At 33.4% G+C, this 15,630-nt stretch overlaps 1 protein-coding gene across 4 annotated transcripts in view; it reads left to right on the top strand.

The window, feature by feature from the left end:
* Nucleotides 1-15,630, top strand: part of TENM2 (teneurin transmembrane protein 2) — a 1,019,238-nt gene that overhangs the window by 979,897 nt on the left and 23,711 nt on the right. For all 4 annotated transcript variants that reach the window (XM_087955493.1, XM_087955491.1, XM_087955490.1 and 1 more), the window contains 2 exons: nt 830-1,005; nt 10,964-11,199. In XM_087955493.1, coding sequence (XP_087811619.1) covers nt 830-1,005; nt 10,964-11,199 — 412 coding nt within the window. The remainder of the gene's footprint in view (nt 1-829; nt 1,006-10,963; nt 11,200-15,630) is intronic.

Raw genomic sequence — 15,630 nt, 5'->3', positions numbered from 1 at the left:
TCAGTAGCCCGATAATTTACCACTGCATTTCAAATAATAATTCTTATTTGAGCTTATGTATGTCTCTAGTCACTTTCCATACATTTCCTATATAACACTAAATCCTAGTGAGAAAAATGACCAGGGACTATAATATTGCAGACTTTTATTTAACATGACTATTACTTAGCGTTCTAATATTAAAGCCTTTTCAGGGCCTCTGGGCCCATTGGGTGGATCAGTGACTGAGGCCCTTAGGCAGAGGCATGTTCTTCATTTATAAGGTACTGACAGCAAAACCTGGGCATTCTAAAGGCAGCTTTGGATTATCTGTTTTGTCAGTATAGTTTTGGATCTGTCTGCCTAGTTGAATGCTTGTGAAATAATTGAACTATTTGCAAGATGGATATACTGTCTGAAATACTGAAGGCCTGTTTAAAAGAAGAAAGGAATGACTATCTGTATGGGAAAGGTTGCTGCATTTATTTTGAGATGTAAAAAGAAGAAATAATAGAAGAATGGGAGATGTGATTACATTCTGTAAATATATCACAAGGCTTCAATAATAATTTTCCAGGGATGATTATGTGGAAAAAAGAAATTCCCAAAGGTATACTATTTCCAGTAAATCATTTTTTTTTATCATATATCGTATTTTCTTTGGTATGTGAACTTAACAGTATATTCTCTAAAAATGTGTAATTATTTGATACTAAAAATTTATTCTAATTATTTGTCTTTTGTTAAAAGTTTTGTTTCATAATCTGTTTAATGTTTCTTTTAAGCCCTGATAGAGCATGTATGATTTAGTTCAGATTCAGCCACTTATAAGAGATTTCTCTTTTTTCAGTTATGACCATGAAGGACGCCTTACCAATGTAACTCGCCCTACTGGTGTAGTAACCAGCCTTCATCGTGAAATGGAAAAGTCTATTACTATAGATATTGAAAACTCCAACCGTGATGATGATGTCACAGTAATTACCAATCTCTCCTCTGTGGAGGCTTCCTACACAGTTGTTCAAGGTACAGAGTTAAACTTTCCAAAGATTTTACACAGTTTGTATGAGTAAGAATAATGGCAGAAGAGAAATATCACCAACAGCCAGTGGGGCAAATATTTAAGTAGCCCTTGGTCTGCTTAAAAACTTGATAATTCTAACTTTAATTTAATATTAATTCAAAGATCATCATCGTTTTTTGATTCAGAAGACTTCCCTTCATTCCTGCCATCTTTTTCAGGAGAGGATGGCAATATGTGTTCAGTTTCAGTACAAAAGTAATTGTCCTCCTTTGCCAGAAAAAGCCAAATGCAAGTAAAGCAAGCAAGCAAACAAACAAACATATGGTTCTATTTCACATCATTTGTTTCCTAGGAAGAACTGTCCGTCTCATGCATTTTTTTCCAAGGGCTGTAAATGCAACCAATTTTTGATTTTTTAAAAATAAACTTTATTGAATTTTATTACATTAAAAACATTAAAAATATATAATTCAATAACAGCTGTTTGTGGTGCTTATCATATAACAATAATTTGTGCAATATTTACAAATTTTAATTTGTGTATAATTATATTCTTATTCTATCTATATTCTATATTTAATAATTACTTATCCTTAATCTGTCTCCGATCTATCCAACTGTACCATTGTTCCCACACCTTATAAAATATTGAAGCTTCCTTATCTTTTAAACTCATCGTTAATTTATCCATTTCAGTACAATTCATAACTTTTTGTATAACCAGTTCCTCTACAGGTGTATATGGCTGTTTCCAACATTGGGCAAAGGCAATCCTGGCAGCAGTCAGTATGTGTAATAATAAATATTTTGTACTCTTTACATATTTTTTTTGAAGATCCCCAATAGGAAGAGTTCTGGTTCTAGGTCTAGTTGTTCATTGGTGATTTCCTGTAGCCAATTTTGGATTTTGAGCCAGTATTTTCGAGCCTCTGGGCAAGACCACCACATATGATAATATGTTCCCTCTTTTTTTTTACATTTCCAACATATGGAACTCATTTTAGGGTACATTTTTGCTAATCTCGAAGGGGGTAAGTGCCACCTATAGAACATATATGCATTTTCTTTGTATGTTGCTGATTTTGTTAATTTGTGATTTCTATTCCATACAGTCTCCCAATCTGATAACTTTATGTTATGACCAATATTTTGACCCCATGCGATCATGCATCCTTTCACTACTTCTAATTCTACTTCTCGGAGATACTTGTAAATTTTGGTAATATTTTTTTTATCTGGGCCTAATAAAAATTTGTCTAATTGTTGAGGTTTCAAGTATATTCCATACTCCTTTACATACTCCTTTACATACGACTTTGTATTTGGAGATAAGCCCACCAGTCTACTCGTAGCCCTTGTTCTTGGAGCTCCTGTATTGTTTTTAAATTTCCATTTGTATCTAATAAGTCTTTATATTTTAACATTTTGTTCAGGTCTAGATTATTTGGGTGGATCGTAACTTCCATTGTAGATAGCCAAATTGGGATTTTTATATAGTGTTTCTTTTCAACCTTGATCCAATTGTACATCAATGAATCTCTAATCAGATGTCTGTGGAAATATTCTTGTTTAGTGGGTCCTATGTCCCAAAGAAAGGCCTGCCATCCCCTCAAAAGGTCATGACCTTCTATAGCTAATATTCTTTTATTCTTTAAATTAATCAAATCTTTTAGCCAAACTAATATTGTTGCACTATAGTATAATTCCCAATTTGGCAATCCAAAGCCTCCTCTGCTCTTCATATCTTGTAATAATTTCATTTTTATTCTGGGTTTTTTACCCTGCCAGATAAATTTTGCTGTCATTCTATTAAGATTATCAAAAAAGGTCTTTTCTAATTTAACTGGAATAGTTTGGAATAGATAAAGAAATTTTGGTAATCTTGACATTTTTATGGCTGCTATTCTTCCTAGTAATGACATTTGCATTTTCATCCATGATTCCGAATCTTTTTTTGTTTGTTGTAATAGCTTATTATAATTATTCTCTTTATCGCCTTACAGTGTGCTGTCAGCCATATTCCCAAATATTTAATTTTTCTTGTTGTTTGGAGTCCGAGCACCCTTTCTAATTCTGTTATTTGTAGATCTGTTAAGTTTTTTACTAGAAGTTTCATTGTCTGTCTATTAATTTTCAACCCTGCCACCGCTCCATATCTTTCTAGTTCCTTAATTAATATTTGTCCTTTTTCTATTGGATCTTCCATAATAAAAGCCATATCATCTGCAAAAACTTGCAGTTTATATTCTTCATTTTTACTTTTCAATCCTTTTATTTCAGGATTTTGCCTCACTCTTTCTAATAGTATTTCTAATGATAGTATGAAGAGCAGAGGGGATAATGGACAGCCTTGTCGGACTCCTTTTTCTATATTTATAGTTTGGGTATTCTCTCCATTTATTATGATATTTGCTTTTTGTACAGAATAAATTGCTGTTATAATATTCTCAAATTTGGTGCCGAAATTCATATCGTAAATTTGCTGAATCATAAATTGCCAATTAAGGTTGTCGAAAGCCTTTTGACCATCCAAAAAAACAAGAGCTACCTGTTTCCCTGGATGGGCTGCATAATATTCCAAACTATCCATTGTTATTTTTAAATTGTTCCTGAGTTGTCTATTTGGGAGAAATCCATTTTGGTCTGGATGTATGTAATCGTTCAAAATTTTCTTTAATCTAGTAGCAATAATAGTAGTAAATATTTTATAATCTACATTCAGCAAAGAAATTGGTCTATAGTTTTGTATCATTCTGGCATCTGAATCCCCCTTCGAGATTAGCGAAATTAGTGATTCTCTCCACGTGTCTAGCATTTTAGCAGATAATAATATCTCATTATATAAATCCACCATTATTCGTCCCACTTGTTGTCCTATTGCTCTATAATATTATGTTTGGAAGCCATCAGGGCCTGGGGTTTTATTACTTTTCTGGGTTCTAATTGCTTGTTTTAATTTTGTCATAGATATGTCCTTCATCAAAAATTCTTTCATCTCATGGTTAATTTCTCGAGTTCCTTTTTCTCTTAGATATTCCCTTATCTGATCTTCATCTACTATCTCTTTCTTATACAGATTCTCCAAATATTTATGTGCAATCTCTTTTTTCTTCTCTATTGTTTGTTGATAATTTCCACTTTCATCTTTTTTGAGCTTGTAAGGCAGCCATCTACCAGGCTCATTTCCTTGTTCATAGTATATTTGCTTAGTTACTTTCAGGTTTCTAATCAGTTCTTCCTGTTCCATTAAATTGGGTTTATGTTTATAGAGAATCAATTGTTCTTGTATTTTAACATTTTGTGGGGCATCCTGTAATTTGGATTCTAGTTTTTTAATTGTTTGGTATAAATTGTTATGTTGAGCATGTTTTTCTTTATTTTTTTGTGCAGTGTAAGATATTATAATTCCCCGTATAACGGCTTTCATAGCATCCCATAAATTTTGGATAGTTGTGTCTAGGTTATTATTTTCTTTAAAATAAAAAGTTAATTCTTCCTTAAGTTCCTTTACAAATTCCTCATCCTTTAATAGTTGAGAATCTCAAGTCCACCTTCTCCTTGATTTTTTCTTACCTTTCCAATTGATTCTAGGAGGGTTGTGGTCTGCCCAAGAGTTTGGTATAATTTCTACTTCTGTCACATCTTCTACTAGATCTCCACTCATCCATGCCATATCAATGTGCGACCATGACTGGTGGGGATTTGAATAGAAAGTGAACTATCTCTTATCTGGATTTAATTTTCTCCATACATCTATTAAATTTAATTCTTTAATCATTTCTACACAAATTTTAGGTAATTCTCTCTTCTTTTTTCCCTTCCCTTCTTATTCCCCCCATTATAATCTTTTGATAATCTGCTATAGCATTAAAATCCCCTATGATACAAATATTTTTCCTTTCCAGTTCAATGATTTTGGCATATAAAGCTTTATAAAATTCTTTTTGATTGGCATTAGGGGCGTAAATTACCACCAATAGGATTTTTTATTTTAATTTATCTGTATTTCTATTGCCAGAACTCTTCCTTTGGCGTCTGCAAATATTAATGTTGCTTTTATCTCTTCTTTAAGGTAAACTGCTATTCCATTCTTTATTTTGTTATCTGCAGAAGCCATAAACACTGTCCCTAATTTGGGGCAGACTAAATATTTTTCCTGTGTTTTTAAAATGTGTGTTTCCTGTAAACAAACAATATCTACATTTTGTTTTATCAACTTTGCCAGAATACTTTATCTTTTTATTTTTGAATTTAAGACATTTATATTAATGGATAAGAGTTTCACCTCTTTTTCCATAGGTCTAGTTATATCTATTTCTTTATCTCCTAATCACTCTTTTTTCTCTTTACGTTACGTTTGTTAACCTAAAATCTTCTCTTTCTTGTTGTTACTGGATGATTTTTCTTACTTCTTGTTTTTCTTCTTTATTTTTGATTGGTCTTATTCTTCTTGAAAGTTTAAGTCTAAATAATTCTCGCTCTTTGCCTTGTAGTTACTCCAAGTTCTACTTGTGGTTGATATTGTGCCTTATTTTCTTCTTTTTCTTCTTGTTGTTGCTGGTTGTTTTTCAAGTTTTCTGGGGTCTTCTGTCCCTTCTTTTGATGCTCTGATCTTAATAGCAGAAAAATAGCCTACCATCCCATCCATGATGTTTAATTGTAGCAGAAACAGTAGCGGAATTAACCTCTAGCTTCTGTGAGAAAACCATTTTAATTGTTTTATTTTTAGGCAATCCCAAATACTAAACAATGTAAGAATCATGGCAGTAATTAAAGGATTACAGAACTAACAAAACCAACATTATTTTTCATGTTGTCAGGTTCTAGTTTCACCAACTGAAAGTTCTCCATGAATATTAAATATCAATGTGTTCTATTAGCATCTCCATCTAAATAATATTCCATAATCTTTGAATTACAGAATCCTGTTTTTTCCAGTGTCTCAGTAGTTTTATTTCTTTGAAGGAGAGATTGCAGTTTCATCCTCTGTTCACATTTAATCTTAATAATTTACTTGTGTATTATTTGTTAGGTCTGCTGAAAAAATTATTCTAGCTAAGACTGATAATTGAGGAAATAGCCCACTTTTTCATTACACTGTATTAATATCCTGATATATCCTAAAAGAACTGAGTGACACAGTGTTGATCAATATAACTAAATGGGAAATATATTCTGTTCATTTCGATTGCTCAATTACTTTGTGAAGTTCCACATTTCCATGTGGGGCCCTGGCTGATGTCTTGTTTGACAAATCAACATATCACTAATATATGACAAACGACAGACTCCTTTTGTGTTGCACCTTTATGCTTGGCTTCGCTTGACTGCTTCCCTGTCTAAAACAAAACTCATATAGATTATCTTTCTTTCAACAGCAAATGCCTTTTCAGCATTTAACATAAAATTTTCTGAAGACTACGGGAGACAAAATGTACATAGTGTGTTTGAAATTAACTACAGATTTCAAAATATTCTTGGCATGAGAATAAACAATAACATCTTCATTTGGTCATCAGACAAAACATCTTTTGATAGAAATGCTTTTTTTCTTCTTCCAAAAATCCTACTCATATAGTTTTATGTACCCAAACAAAAAATTATTTAGAAGAATTAGGGGACCTTAAAATGAAATCAAAATTACTGTACACTAACCTTAATTACTTTGGACCATAAAGTTCTTTTGAATGAGACTTGCACAAGCATTGCATGGGGAAATTATGCTCTAATACAATTGCCACACATTATACATTGCTTTTTTTTTCTTTTTCATAATTAGATATCTGTGACAACTTTTGTCCTTTAACCATCCAAATATAGAAATCTCTAGCATTTTGTAATCAAATAAGCTTCTTGCCCCATGTCAGTGTTTCCTCCGGTTACGTTTCCCTCTGTGATTTTAGAAAAACATGAAGTCTCCAGCCTGATCTGAACAGCTATCAAAAGATTCATGATTTCGGGGGTTACATGTCTGCTATGTACCGTCTTGCTTTTCTCCATGTCCCATTGCTATTCAAGTTCTACTTGTAACATAATACAAAATAGATATTTGTTGCTTCCAGTATAACATTTATTGGATTATCTTTGAAAAATAGAATCTGTTCAAAACCCTTTTTACAATTGAACTATATCGCTACATAGAATTATATATTTAAGATAGATGTCTTAAATATGCATTTTCTAAATCAGTCATCACAATTTTTCCATCTACAGTCGGGTTGAAGATATCCACTGACATTTTCATTGGTTAATAAAAATATTTCATCTATTTCAAGCTCTGTTTTTCTGCATCACTGCAAATAAATCATATCAATTGTCCACTCAGTGTACTCAATTTACAGGTGAAGTTCTTGATTCCATACACTGTGCATCTTGTCTAGTTATTTATTTGATTACCAATTATTAAAAAAAATAATAAAAAAAAAAAAATTTATAGATATAAACATAAAATAACAAAAAAAAAAAAAAAAAAAAAAAAAAAAAAAAAAAAAAAAAAAAGACCAGCAACACCCTGTGCCCCCCCCCCCCCCCCCCCCCCCCCCCTAAAAAAAAAAGATAATATTAAACCACCCAAATCTAAATTTTTTTTTTGTTTAGAAAATTTAAAAAAAATAAATATATTTTTCAACCCCCCCCCCCCCCCCCCTCAAATTCTTTTCCCCCTACCTTTTTTCCTTTATTTTTATTTTTTTTTTTTTTTTTTTTCCTCTTTTTTTTTTTTTTTTTTAATTAATTATTATTTACAAAAACTACAAACAAATATTTTATTAAATAATAAACCCACCCCCCACCCACCCAACCCACCCACCCCAACCCCCCCCCCCCCCCCCCCCCCCCCTGAATCAAAGCTAGTCAGTTGTACAGCTGATTGAGTGAGGTTCCTGAATCTCTTTTCAATCAATTTATTTAATGGATATTAAATCATTAGAAAGCTACCTGTTATATCAGCCAATGTGCTTGCATGTAAAATAAACTATTTTATTGTGGTAGAAACTATTTTGATGACTTTATTCTCACTGCTGAAAACTTCAAGATGACTATTATGATTTTGTAGAAAGATATTTACTTAGTTATTTACACATTTATATCCCATCACAAATGGATTTGTTGCAGCTTTCACAATATGAAAAGTTCATTAGAACATTCAGTGAACCTAAAAAAAAAATCATAAATCAATAGATCATCTCAACAACAATCACAAGGACAAAACACCTCTAATCCTCTTAGAACCTAAAGAAGTGGTTCATAATTGGGCTTTTATGCAGTATTGCATTGTTCCATTTTTTAGTTTATAGAAGCCTTTTTTATCAACATCTGTGTGTATAAAAACTCTAGATATCAAAGTACATTTTCTGCAATAGAAAAGAATGGGATTCCCCTTCTTTAAGAAATAGCTCACATTTTCAAAGAATAGCTTTCTCACATACATATTTCCCTATCTATCTCGTTCCATGGTTATTGTATAAATTCTTGCTAAATCAGGCCAATCTACAATGCCTACCAAAAACATCAGGTATTTATTATACAAACTGGGCAAAGTTTTCCATCCCAGTGCATGAATATTAAATATCACTCCTTGGGAGATTTATCCTTCATATGGCTTTGTGAAAAACTTTAAGCAGTTCTTCTCAGCAAAAAGATTTTCAACAAGAAAATCCTATGTACCTTACTTCATAACCTCAGTGTACTGAATCCTGAACTACATTTGTTATGTACATATTTAAAGGTTCTATTATCCCTTTGCAAGGTTACTTGTCTGGTTTGCATCTTCAGTTACAATCTCTGTTATTCCCTTATTGATTTGTTTTGAACTGATTCCTTAAAATTGCTAGAAAGTTATTATTTCCTGTGCTAATTGCTCAACAGTCCTGAAGAGGAACGAATACAAAACCATTTACACCCAAGCTGTATGTGATTTGCATTATTTATCATTTAAGATAGTCTTTTAATTATTATTAATTCAACTAGAAGGACTGAAATCTAAGCACATGCTGCCAAGATGAGATAGAATAAAGGTTTTTTGTGTGTGTAAAAAGAAAATCTTATTAGCCCCGTTGAGCCAAAATGATTAAAATTTAAATTCATTATATGAAGTTAACAAATTAAGGACAAATAGTTGATGCTATTGCAATATGAATCAAAGGACCCTATTTGCGTATTTGCTTTCTTCAGAGCAAGCTATAATTATAGGGAGCTGATTTCATCCAATTTGCTACTGCCAGTAAAGTCTTCCGTTTGCAAACTCTGCATGCAAAATTTGATGCTGTCTTCAGTAAAACAATACTTCAAGAACATCAGTCTGGCAACTTTTCATATATCTGCCTTTACAAAGATCAGAAAAAAGACAACTATCTGAAAGAACAGTAAAGTTGTTTATCTTTGTGGTCAGACAACTCCTTCTAAAGGTGTCTTTTATTCTCTACTGCAGGATTTTTTTTTCATTATAATTGTGAAGGATAAGCCATTCTGTTTTTTGGAATCTCTAATCTTAAAAATTCCCAAAGCATAGTTGGTACAGACGTAGAAACCATATGACAGATAGGTAATGACAAAAAAAAATCACTTGTATTCTGTTTTTTCTCTGTATTAACTCTTGCCTAGCCCATTTAAAGAGCCCATTTTTTCTGGCAATGTTTGCTCAAGAGACATTTGCCAAGAGAAGCGTCTTAGTCGTTCTGTTTGGAGGTAATTAAATTTCTCAATTTAAGAAGAGAAGTTTAAATGTAATCACTGGCAGAATTCTGCAAAGAAGATAATGGAAACCTTAAAGAAATTATTCAATTCTGCCTATACAGTGTGACACCGTTAACTAAACTAAAATGAAAAGAATTTTGTGGATGATAGTTTTAAAATTTAAAATAGTGTCATTAAAAATAAATATTGCTGTGGGACAATAACCTCCTCACAAACCAGGGACTATTTTCCAGGGTTATGATATTTTATTTCTTTCCAGCAGCTGATTAATTAAATAGATATTTTCTTTATTACAAAATGATAGTGGTTCTTTGGTGGCAGCTGCTCACTCTGCTGTCTACTGTCTTGCGGGAGAGATTCCTTTTTACTATTCTGAAAACTAGATCAACCAGTCAAGAATATAACAATCATAAATATCAAGTTTTATTTTTGCAACTTCTGCCAGTCAATAAAAAGCCAGATGTCAGGCTGGCTAGTAATGTTTCTTTAAGGTAGAATGAAAAGTGACACTCATACAAAAGATTGACTCTGGCACCTCAGTGTGAGCATCATGCCTTAAGTACTGAAACCTAATCTATAACTGAGCTATATATCTGTTAAGGGAGCACTGAAGGCAGTATAGAAAGAACAGAGATGAATCTGTCTTTTTTCTAAAAAAGCTGCAGTGACTTCTTTTGATATTTTCAGGTTGAATAGATTTCTTGCTAACCCAACACGTCAATTAAATCACTTGCCGCCAATTTTCTCTCAAATTATATATGTATTCAGAAACACTACTGAGGTTTGCAAAATAATAATTATAATAATCAATTGATATTTGATTTACCATTCAGAAACAAACAGAAAATATAATCCTAATAATCTGAAATATGTCTCCAGGCTTCAAATATTTCATAGTATTTCTCTCTACATAAATCAATATTAATGTAAATATCTGCCTTACTTAAACACAAACAGTAATTGTAGGAATATGTCATTTGACAGATATAGAAAGATCACAAAAATTTGCTAGTTAGGTAAAATGATTTTTTGTATGACTTATGAATTTGTATGACTTATGGGGGCGTGCATAAGCGCACCAACGTGCCTACCGTCCCTGTCCTATTGTTTCTCTTATTCTTTTATTTTTCTTATATGTAACCATTTCATGTATTCACAACTATGTATACATTTATACTTATTATCTTGTAAACAATTGGCAAATCAAATAAATAAATAAATAAATAATAAAATAAATATTTCTTTTTTTTCAAATGACTGATCCAGATCAAGTGAGAAACAGCTATCAGCTCTGCAGTAATGGCACCCTGCGAGTGATGTATGCAAATGGGATGAGCATTAGCTTCCACAGTGAACCACATGTCCTAGCTGGGACTGTGACCCCAGCAATAGGACGATGCAATATTTCACTGCCAATGGAAAACGGCTTAAATTCAATAGAGTGGCGCCTCAGAAAGGAACAAATTAAAGGAAAGGTTACAGTGTTTGGAAGAAAGCTCAGGGTAAGTCCTATAATCAAATTATTGTTTTCAACTACAGGTTTCATCTTTTTCAAAATCTGAAAGCATATCAGATATTATTCATTCAGAAAACCAGATTACTTCTCTGAAACATTAGACTATGTATGAGCAGATCCAGGCCTTCCACTACAGAGAATCCATGATCACAGGTGGAATTTTGGACCAAATGTATGCCAGGGGAGAAGACAGAATATTCATGCTTCCTGCTCTTATCTCAAATATCACCTTGTAAAATATTCCTTTGTTTCCCATTTGTCCTAATGGATTATAGTAGTACAATTGAACCTGGCTGAAAAAGAAAAGATCTTACTGAGGGGAAAGGATGAGCCAGTGGCTCATCTGCCCTTTAAGTCATGGGAATGGTTATTGTAAGTAGTAAAAATAAATAACATAAATAATTCTTTAAATGCAGTTATGGAACTCCTTCATCCCCCAGCATGGGAAGGATATGCTTTAAGGAATTCTGAAGAAATAGACTTATAGAAATGCATGTAAAGCATTTCTGTGCTGTTTTTCAGATATACTGATTTTCAAAACACTTTCACAATTGTGAAATAATACAATATCAGTAAAAATAAAACCAGTGTAACAAAGAAAGACCTCTATCAGTCAAATCTCTAAAAAAGTTGAATTTTAAAAAGTGTTCACTTTACGACTTTAACCTAAAACACATGCAGACTCCAAGTCAACTTTTGTTCACATCTGACAGTCTTGCTGCTTTCATAGCAGACAGCCAATAAAACTGCTGCATCTTTGGTTAGCTAGTGTAACAATTCCTATTTGTACGTTCACTGTTTGGATGTTCATTTTACCTTTCCTTACTAGCTAATTACAGTTTTCAGTATGTGAGCTCTTGCTTAATGATTGGAGTGTGAAACAACAGTCAAAGAAACACTTTGTCATGTGACCGGTGATCTATATTGGTTCAATGATCCAGATCAGGGGTCACCAACCTTTTGGACCTCAGGGACCACCAAACTCATAATTTTAAATCTCAGGGACCACTAACTAGTTCTGTGGGTGTGGCTTAGTGGTCATGTGACTGGCTGGGTATGGCTTGTATGTAAATATTATAAATATTTATATAAATATTGAATTTTTTATAAAAAAAGAGCAACTTTTACCCAAAATCAGGCAAAGCAGGCAGGCAGATTGAGTTGCTCACAGAATCACAGATTCATTCAGAGAGCTATCTATCTGCCATCCACTAACTCAGTCTGTCACATAAAATTTGCTTGCAAGCAAACTAATAAAATTTGCTAGCAAGCAAACTCACAAAATTAACTCACAACACACCATGTATATAAATATTGAATTTTTTATAACAAAAAGAGCGACTTTTACCCAAAATCAGGCAAAGCAGACAGGCAGATTGAGTTGCTCACAGAATCATTCAGTGATCTATCTGCAATCGGCTAGCTCAGTCTGTCACATAAAATTTGCTTGCCGTAAATCTGCACTGAATTATAGAACCTTCAGTCTTAAGCGGGGTTTGGCTGTGCTTAAAAGTAGAGCCAAAGATCTAAAGACTAGCTAGAAAGCAAGAAATCCAACCATTTCCTGCTTCCTAGCTAATCTAAATCTCCCGGCACAGCAAAACAGCTGATGGTCAGAAAAAGGAAAAATAGCAACTTAGCAGGCAAGTTTGCCGGGTAAGTGGGCAGGGAGGGTTCCCGCAGGCCATGCAGCTTTGTGTTTCTGCGCAGCCTGGATTAATTGCTTTGGGAGGTGCTCTGGGGGTGAGATTTCTCCGTGACCCATTGGTTGGCAACTTCTGATCCAGATATTGGTTCAATTATCAATATAAATCCACAGGATCTACAGTATATTGGTACAATGTTATATAGCAGGGATGTCAAATTCAATTTCATTGAGGGCCACATCAGGATTGTATTTGACTCTGGGCAGCCAAGGTGGGCATGGCCAGCTCTACGTCATTCATGTTGGGGGTGCTTGTGGTGGCCCAAGCACTCTGCCTGCAAAAATGGGCTTCTGAGCTCCATTTTTGGCTGCAACAGCTTCCTGCAACCCTCTGCCAGCGAAAATGGAGGGCTGCCCACAGCTTTCGCAAGCTCCGTTTTTGCTGACAGAGGTACCACAGGCCATTCCTTTGCTGTTTCCAGGGCGGCCCCAGGGGCCAGATCTAAGCACCTGCAGGCTGGATTCACTCCTTGGGCCTTCAGTTTGACACCCCTGTTATATAGTATCACAATTGTGACCCTATGACTTGCCTTTGGTTGATCTGAATTCCCAAAGAAAAGGAATTGGACAGAGAAAATGATTTGGTTGTGGTATATGATAATGGAGTAACCAAGATCTAAAGCAAAGGCATGACTTTGAAAGTTGATTGTGCATTACACTTGGAGCAATGAAAATAAAAGCAGGAGTAAAATTGGATTGCCAAACTATTTCAGTAATGTTGTAAATAACAAATGAAGAATGGTTCTCATGGAAGAAGGTATATATTTATATCTATATTCTCTGTGTATCTGTCCTCTCCAAAGAGATCCAATTGTCAGAGGCGGAGTAAGAATAAAATGTGGCAACAGATCTCTCCGGCTGACTCCAAACTGACTCTGGGTGACATACAATATAAAGAAAATAGGATAGTCGTAGACTTAAGACTACAATTGAGCCCAAAATTTATATGTATATTTTTAATAAACTTTATTAGTCTTTTATGTCTTTTGAAAACAAAAAGATAATCATTACATTAACAGTTCTGTGACATCAGTCTCATACAATTCTATCTTTTGTGCATATTTATAAATATATATAATTTGTACAAATATATACATTTAACAGATAACAGATAATCAGAGTTGGAAGAGACCTTGTGGGTCATCTAGTCCAACCCCCCGCCCACACGGGACACTCTAGACCATTTCTGACAAATGGCAGTCCAATCTCTTCTTGAAAGCCTTAAGTGATTTAATCTATAAATTGCTTATTTTAAATTCCTTCATTTTCCATCTGTCTTAATTCAATACAATTATACCACTTTCTCCAGATTTTGTAATATTTAGACTCATCTTTCTCTTGTAACATTAATGTCAGTTTGTCCATTTCAGCACGTCATAATTTTTTGAATGATCAATTCATCTGGGGGAATACGGTTGTGCTTCCAGCATTGAATGAAAGCTATTCTGGCAGCCGTTAAAATATAATACAATATAATTTATGTTTTTTACATATTTCTTTTTAAATATCCCTAACAAGAATAATTCTGATTCCAATTCTGTTTGATCCTTAAGAATTTCTTGCAGCCAATATTTAATTTTAAGAAAGTATTTCTGGACCTCAGGACAAGACCACCACATATGATAGAAAGTACTCTCTTTCTTTCTATATCTCCAACATGCCGGACTCATTTTGGGATATATCTTTGCCAATCTCACTGGGGGCAGATACCATCTATAGAACATCTTATAAATATTCTCTTTGTATGACACCAATTTTGTTATTCTGTAGTTTTGGTTCCAAATACTTTCCCAATCTGTCAAATTTATATTATGTCCTGTTTTGAGCCCAAGCTATCATACATCCCTTAACAACTTCTTCTAATTCTACCTCTAACAAAAGTTTATAAATTTTTGTAATGTTTTTTTTCATCTGGACCTAATAAAATTTTATCCAATTGTTGTAATTTTGAATATATTCCAAAATATTTTATATCTTTTTAATATCTATTTTGTAACTGGAGTATGCCCACCAATCAATACATATCCCTTGTTTTTGGAGTTCCTGATTCGATTTTAACTTCCCTTGTGCATCTAAAACCTCTTTATATTTTGTCATTTTGCATAGGTCCAGATTATTAGGATGTATCATAACTTCCATCATATAGCCAAATTGGAATTTTCATATAGTGTCTCCTTATTTTAATCCATTTTTTTATAAGGGAACCTCTAATCAAATGTCTATGGAAATATGATTGTTTTTTTATTCCTATATTCCACAAAAAGGAGTGCCATCCTTTTTGCAGGTCATGGCCCTCCAAACTTAATATTCGCTTATTATTTAAATTAATCCATTCCTTAGTCCAAATTAACACTGTCGCTTTATAATACATCTCCCAGTTTGGGAGTCCAAAGCCATTTATATTGTTAAGTGAGACATTTGTTAAGTGAGTTTTGCCCCATTTTATTACCTTTCTTGCCACATTTGTTAAGTGCATTACTGCATTTGTTAACTTAGTAACATGATTACTAAGTCAATCCTCGCTTTTCCATTGACTTTGCTTATCAGAAGGTCGTAAAAGAGGTCACATAACCCCAGAACCCTGCAAACGTGCTAAATATGAGTCAATTGCCAAGTGTGTGAATTTTGATCACGTGACCATGGAGATGTTGCAACAGTGTGAAAAACGGTCATAAGTCAGTTTTTTCAATGCCGTTGTAACTTTGAATGGTC

Source organism: Notechis scutatus, chromosome 2 (assembly GCF_049901735.1).
Source record: "Notechis scutatus isolate UNSWTSFEM ecotype Mainland chromosome 2, rNotScu1.2, whole genome shotgun sequence".
NCBI classification, from domain to species: Eukaryota; Metazoa; Chordata; class Lepidosauria; order Squamata; family Elapidae; genus Notechis; species Notechis scutatus.
The sequence above is the reverse complement of the archived record's forward strand: the minus strand, read 5'-3'. Positions and strand labels throughout refer to the sequence as shown.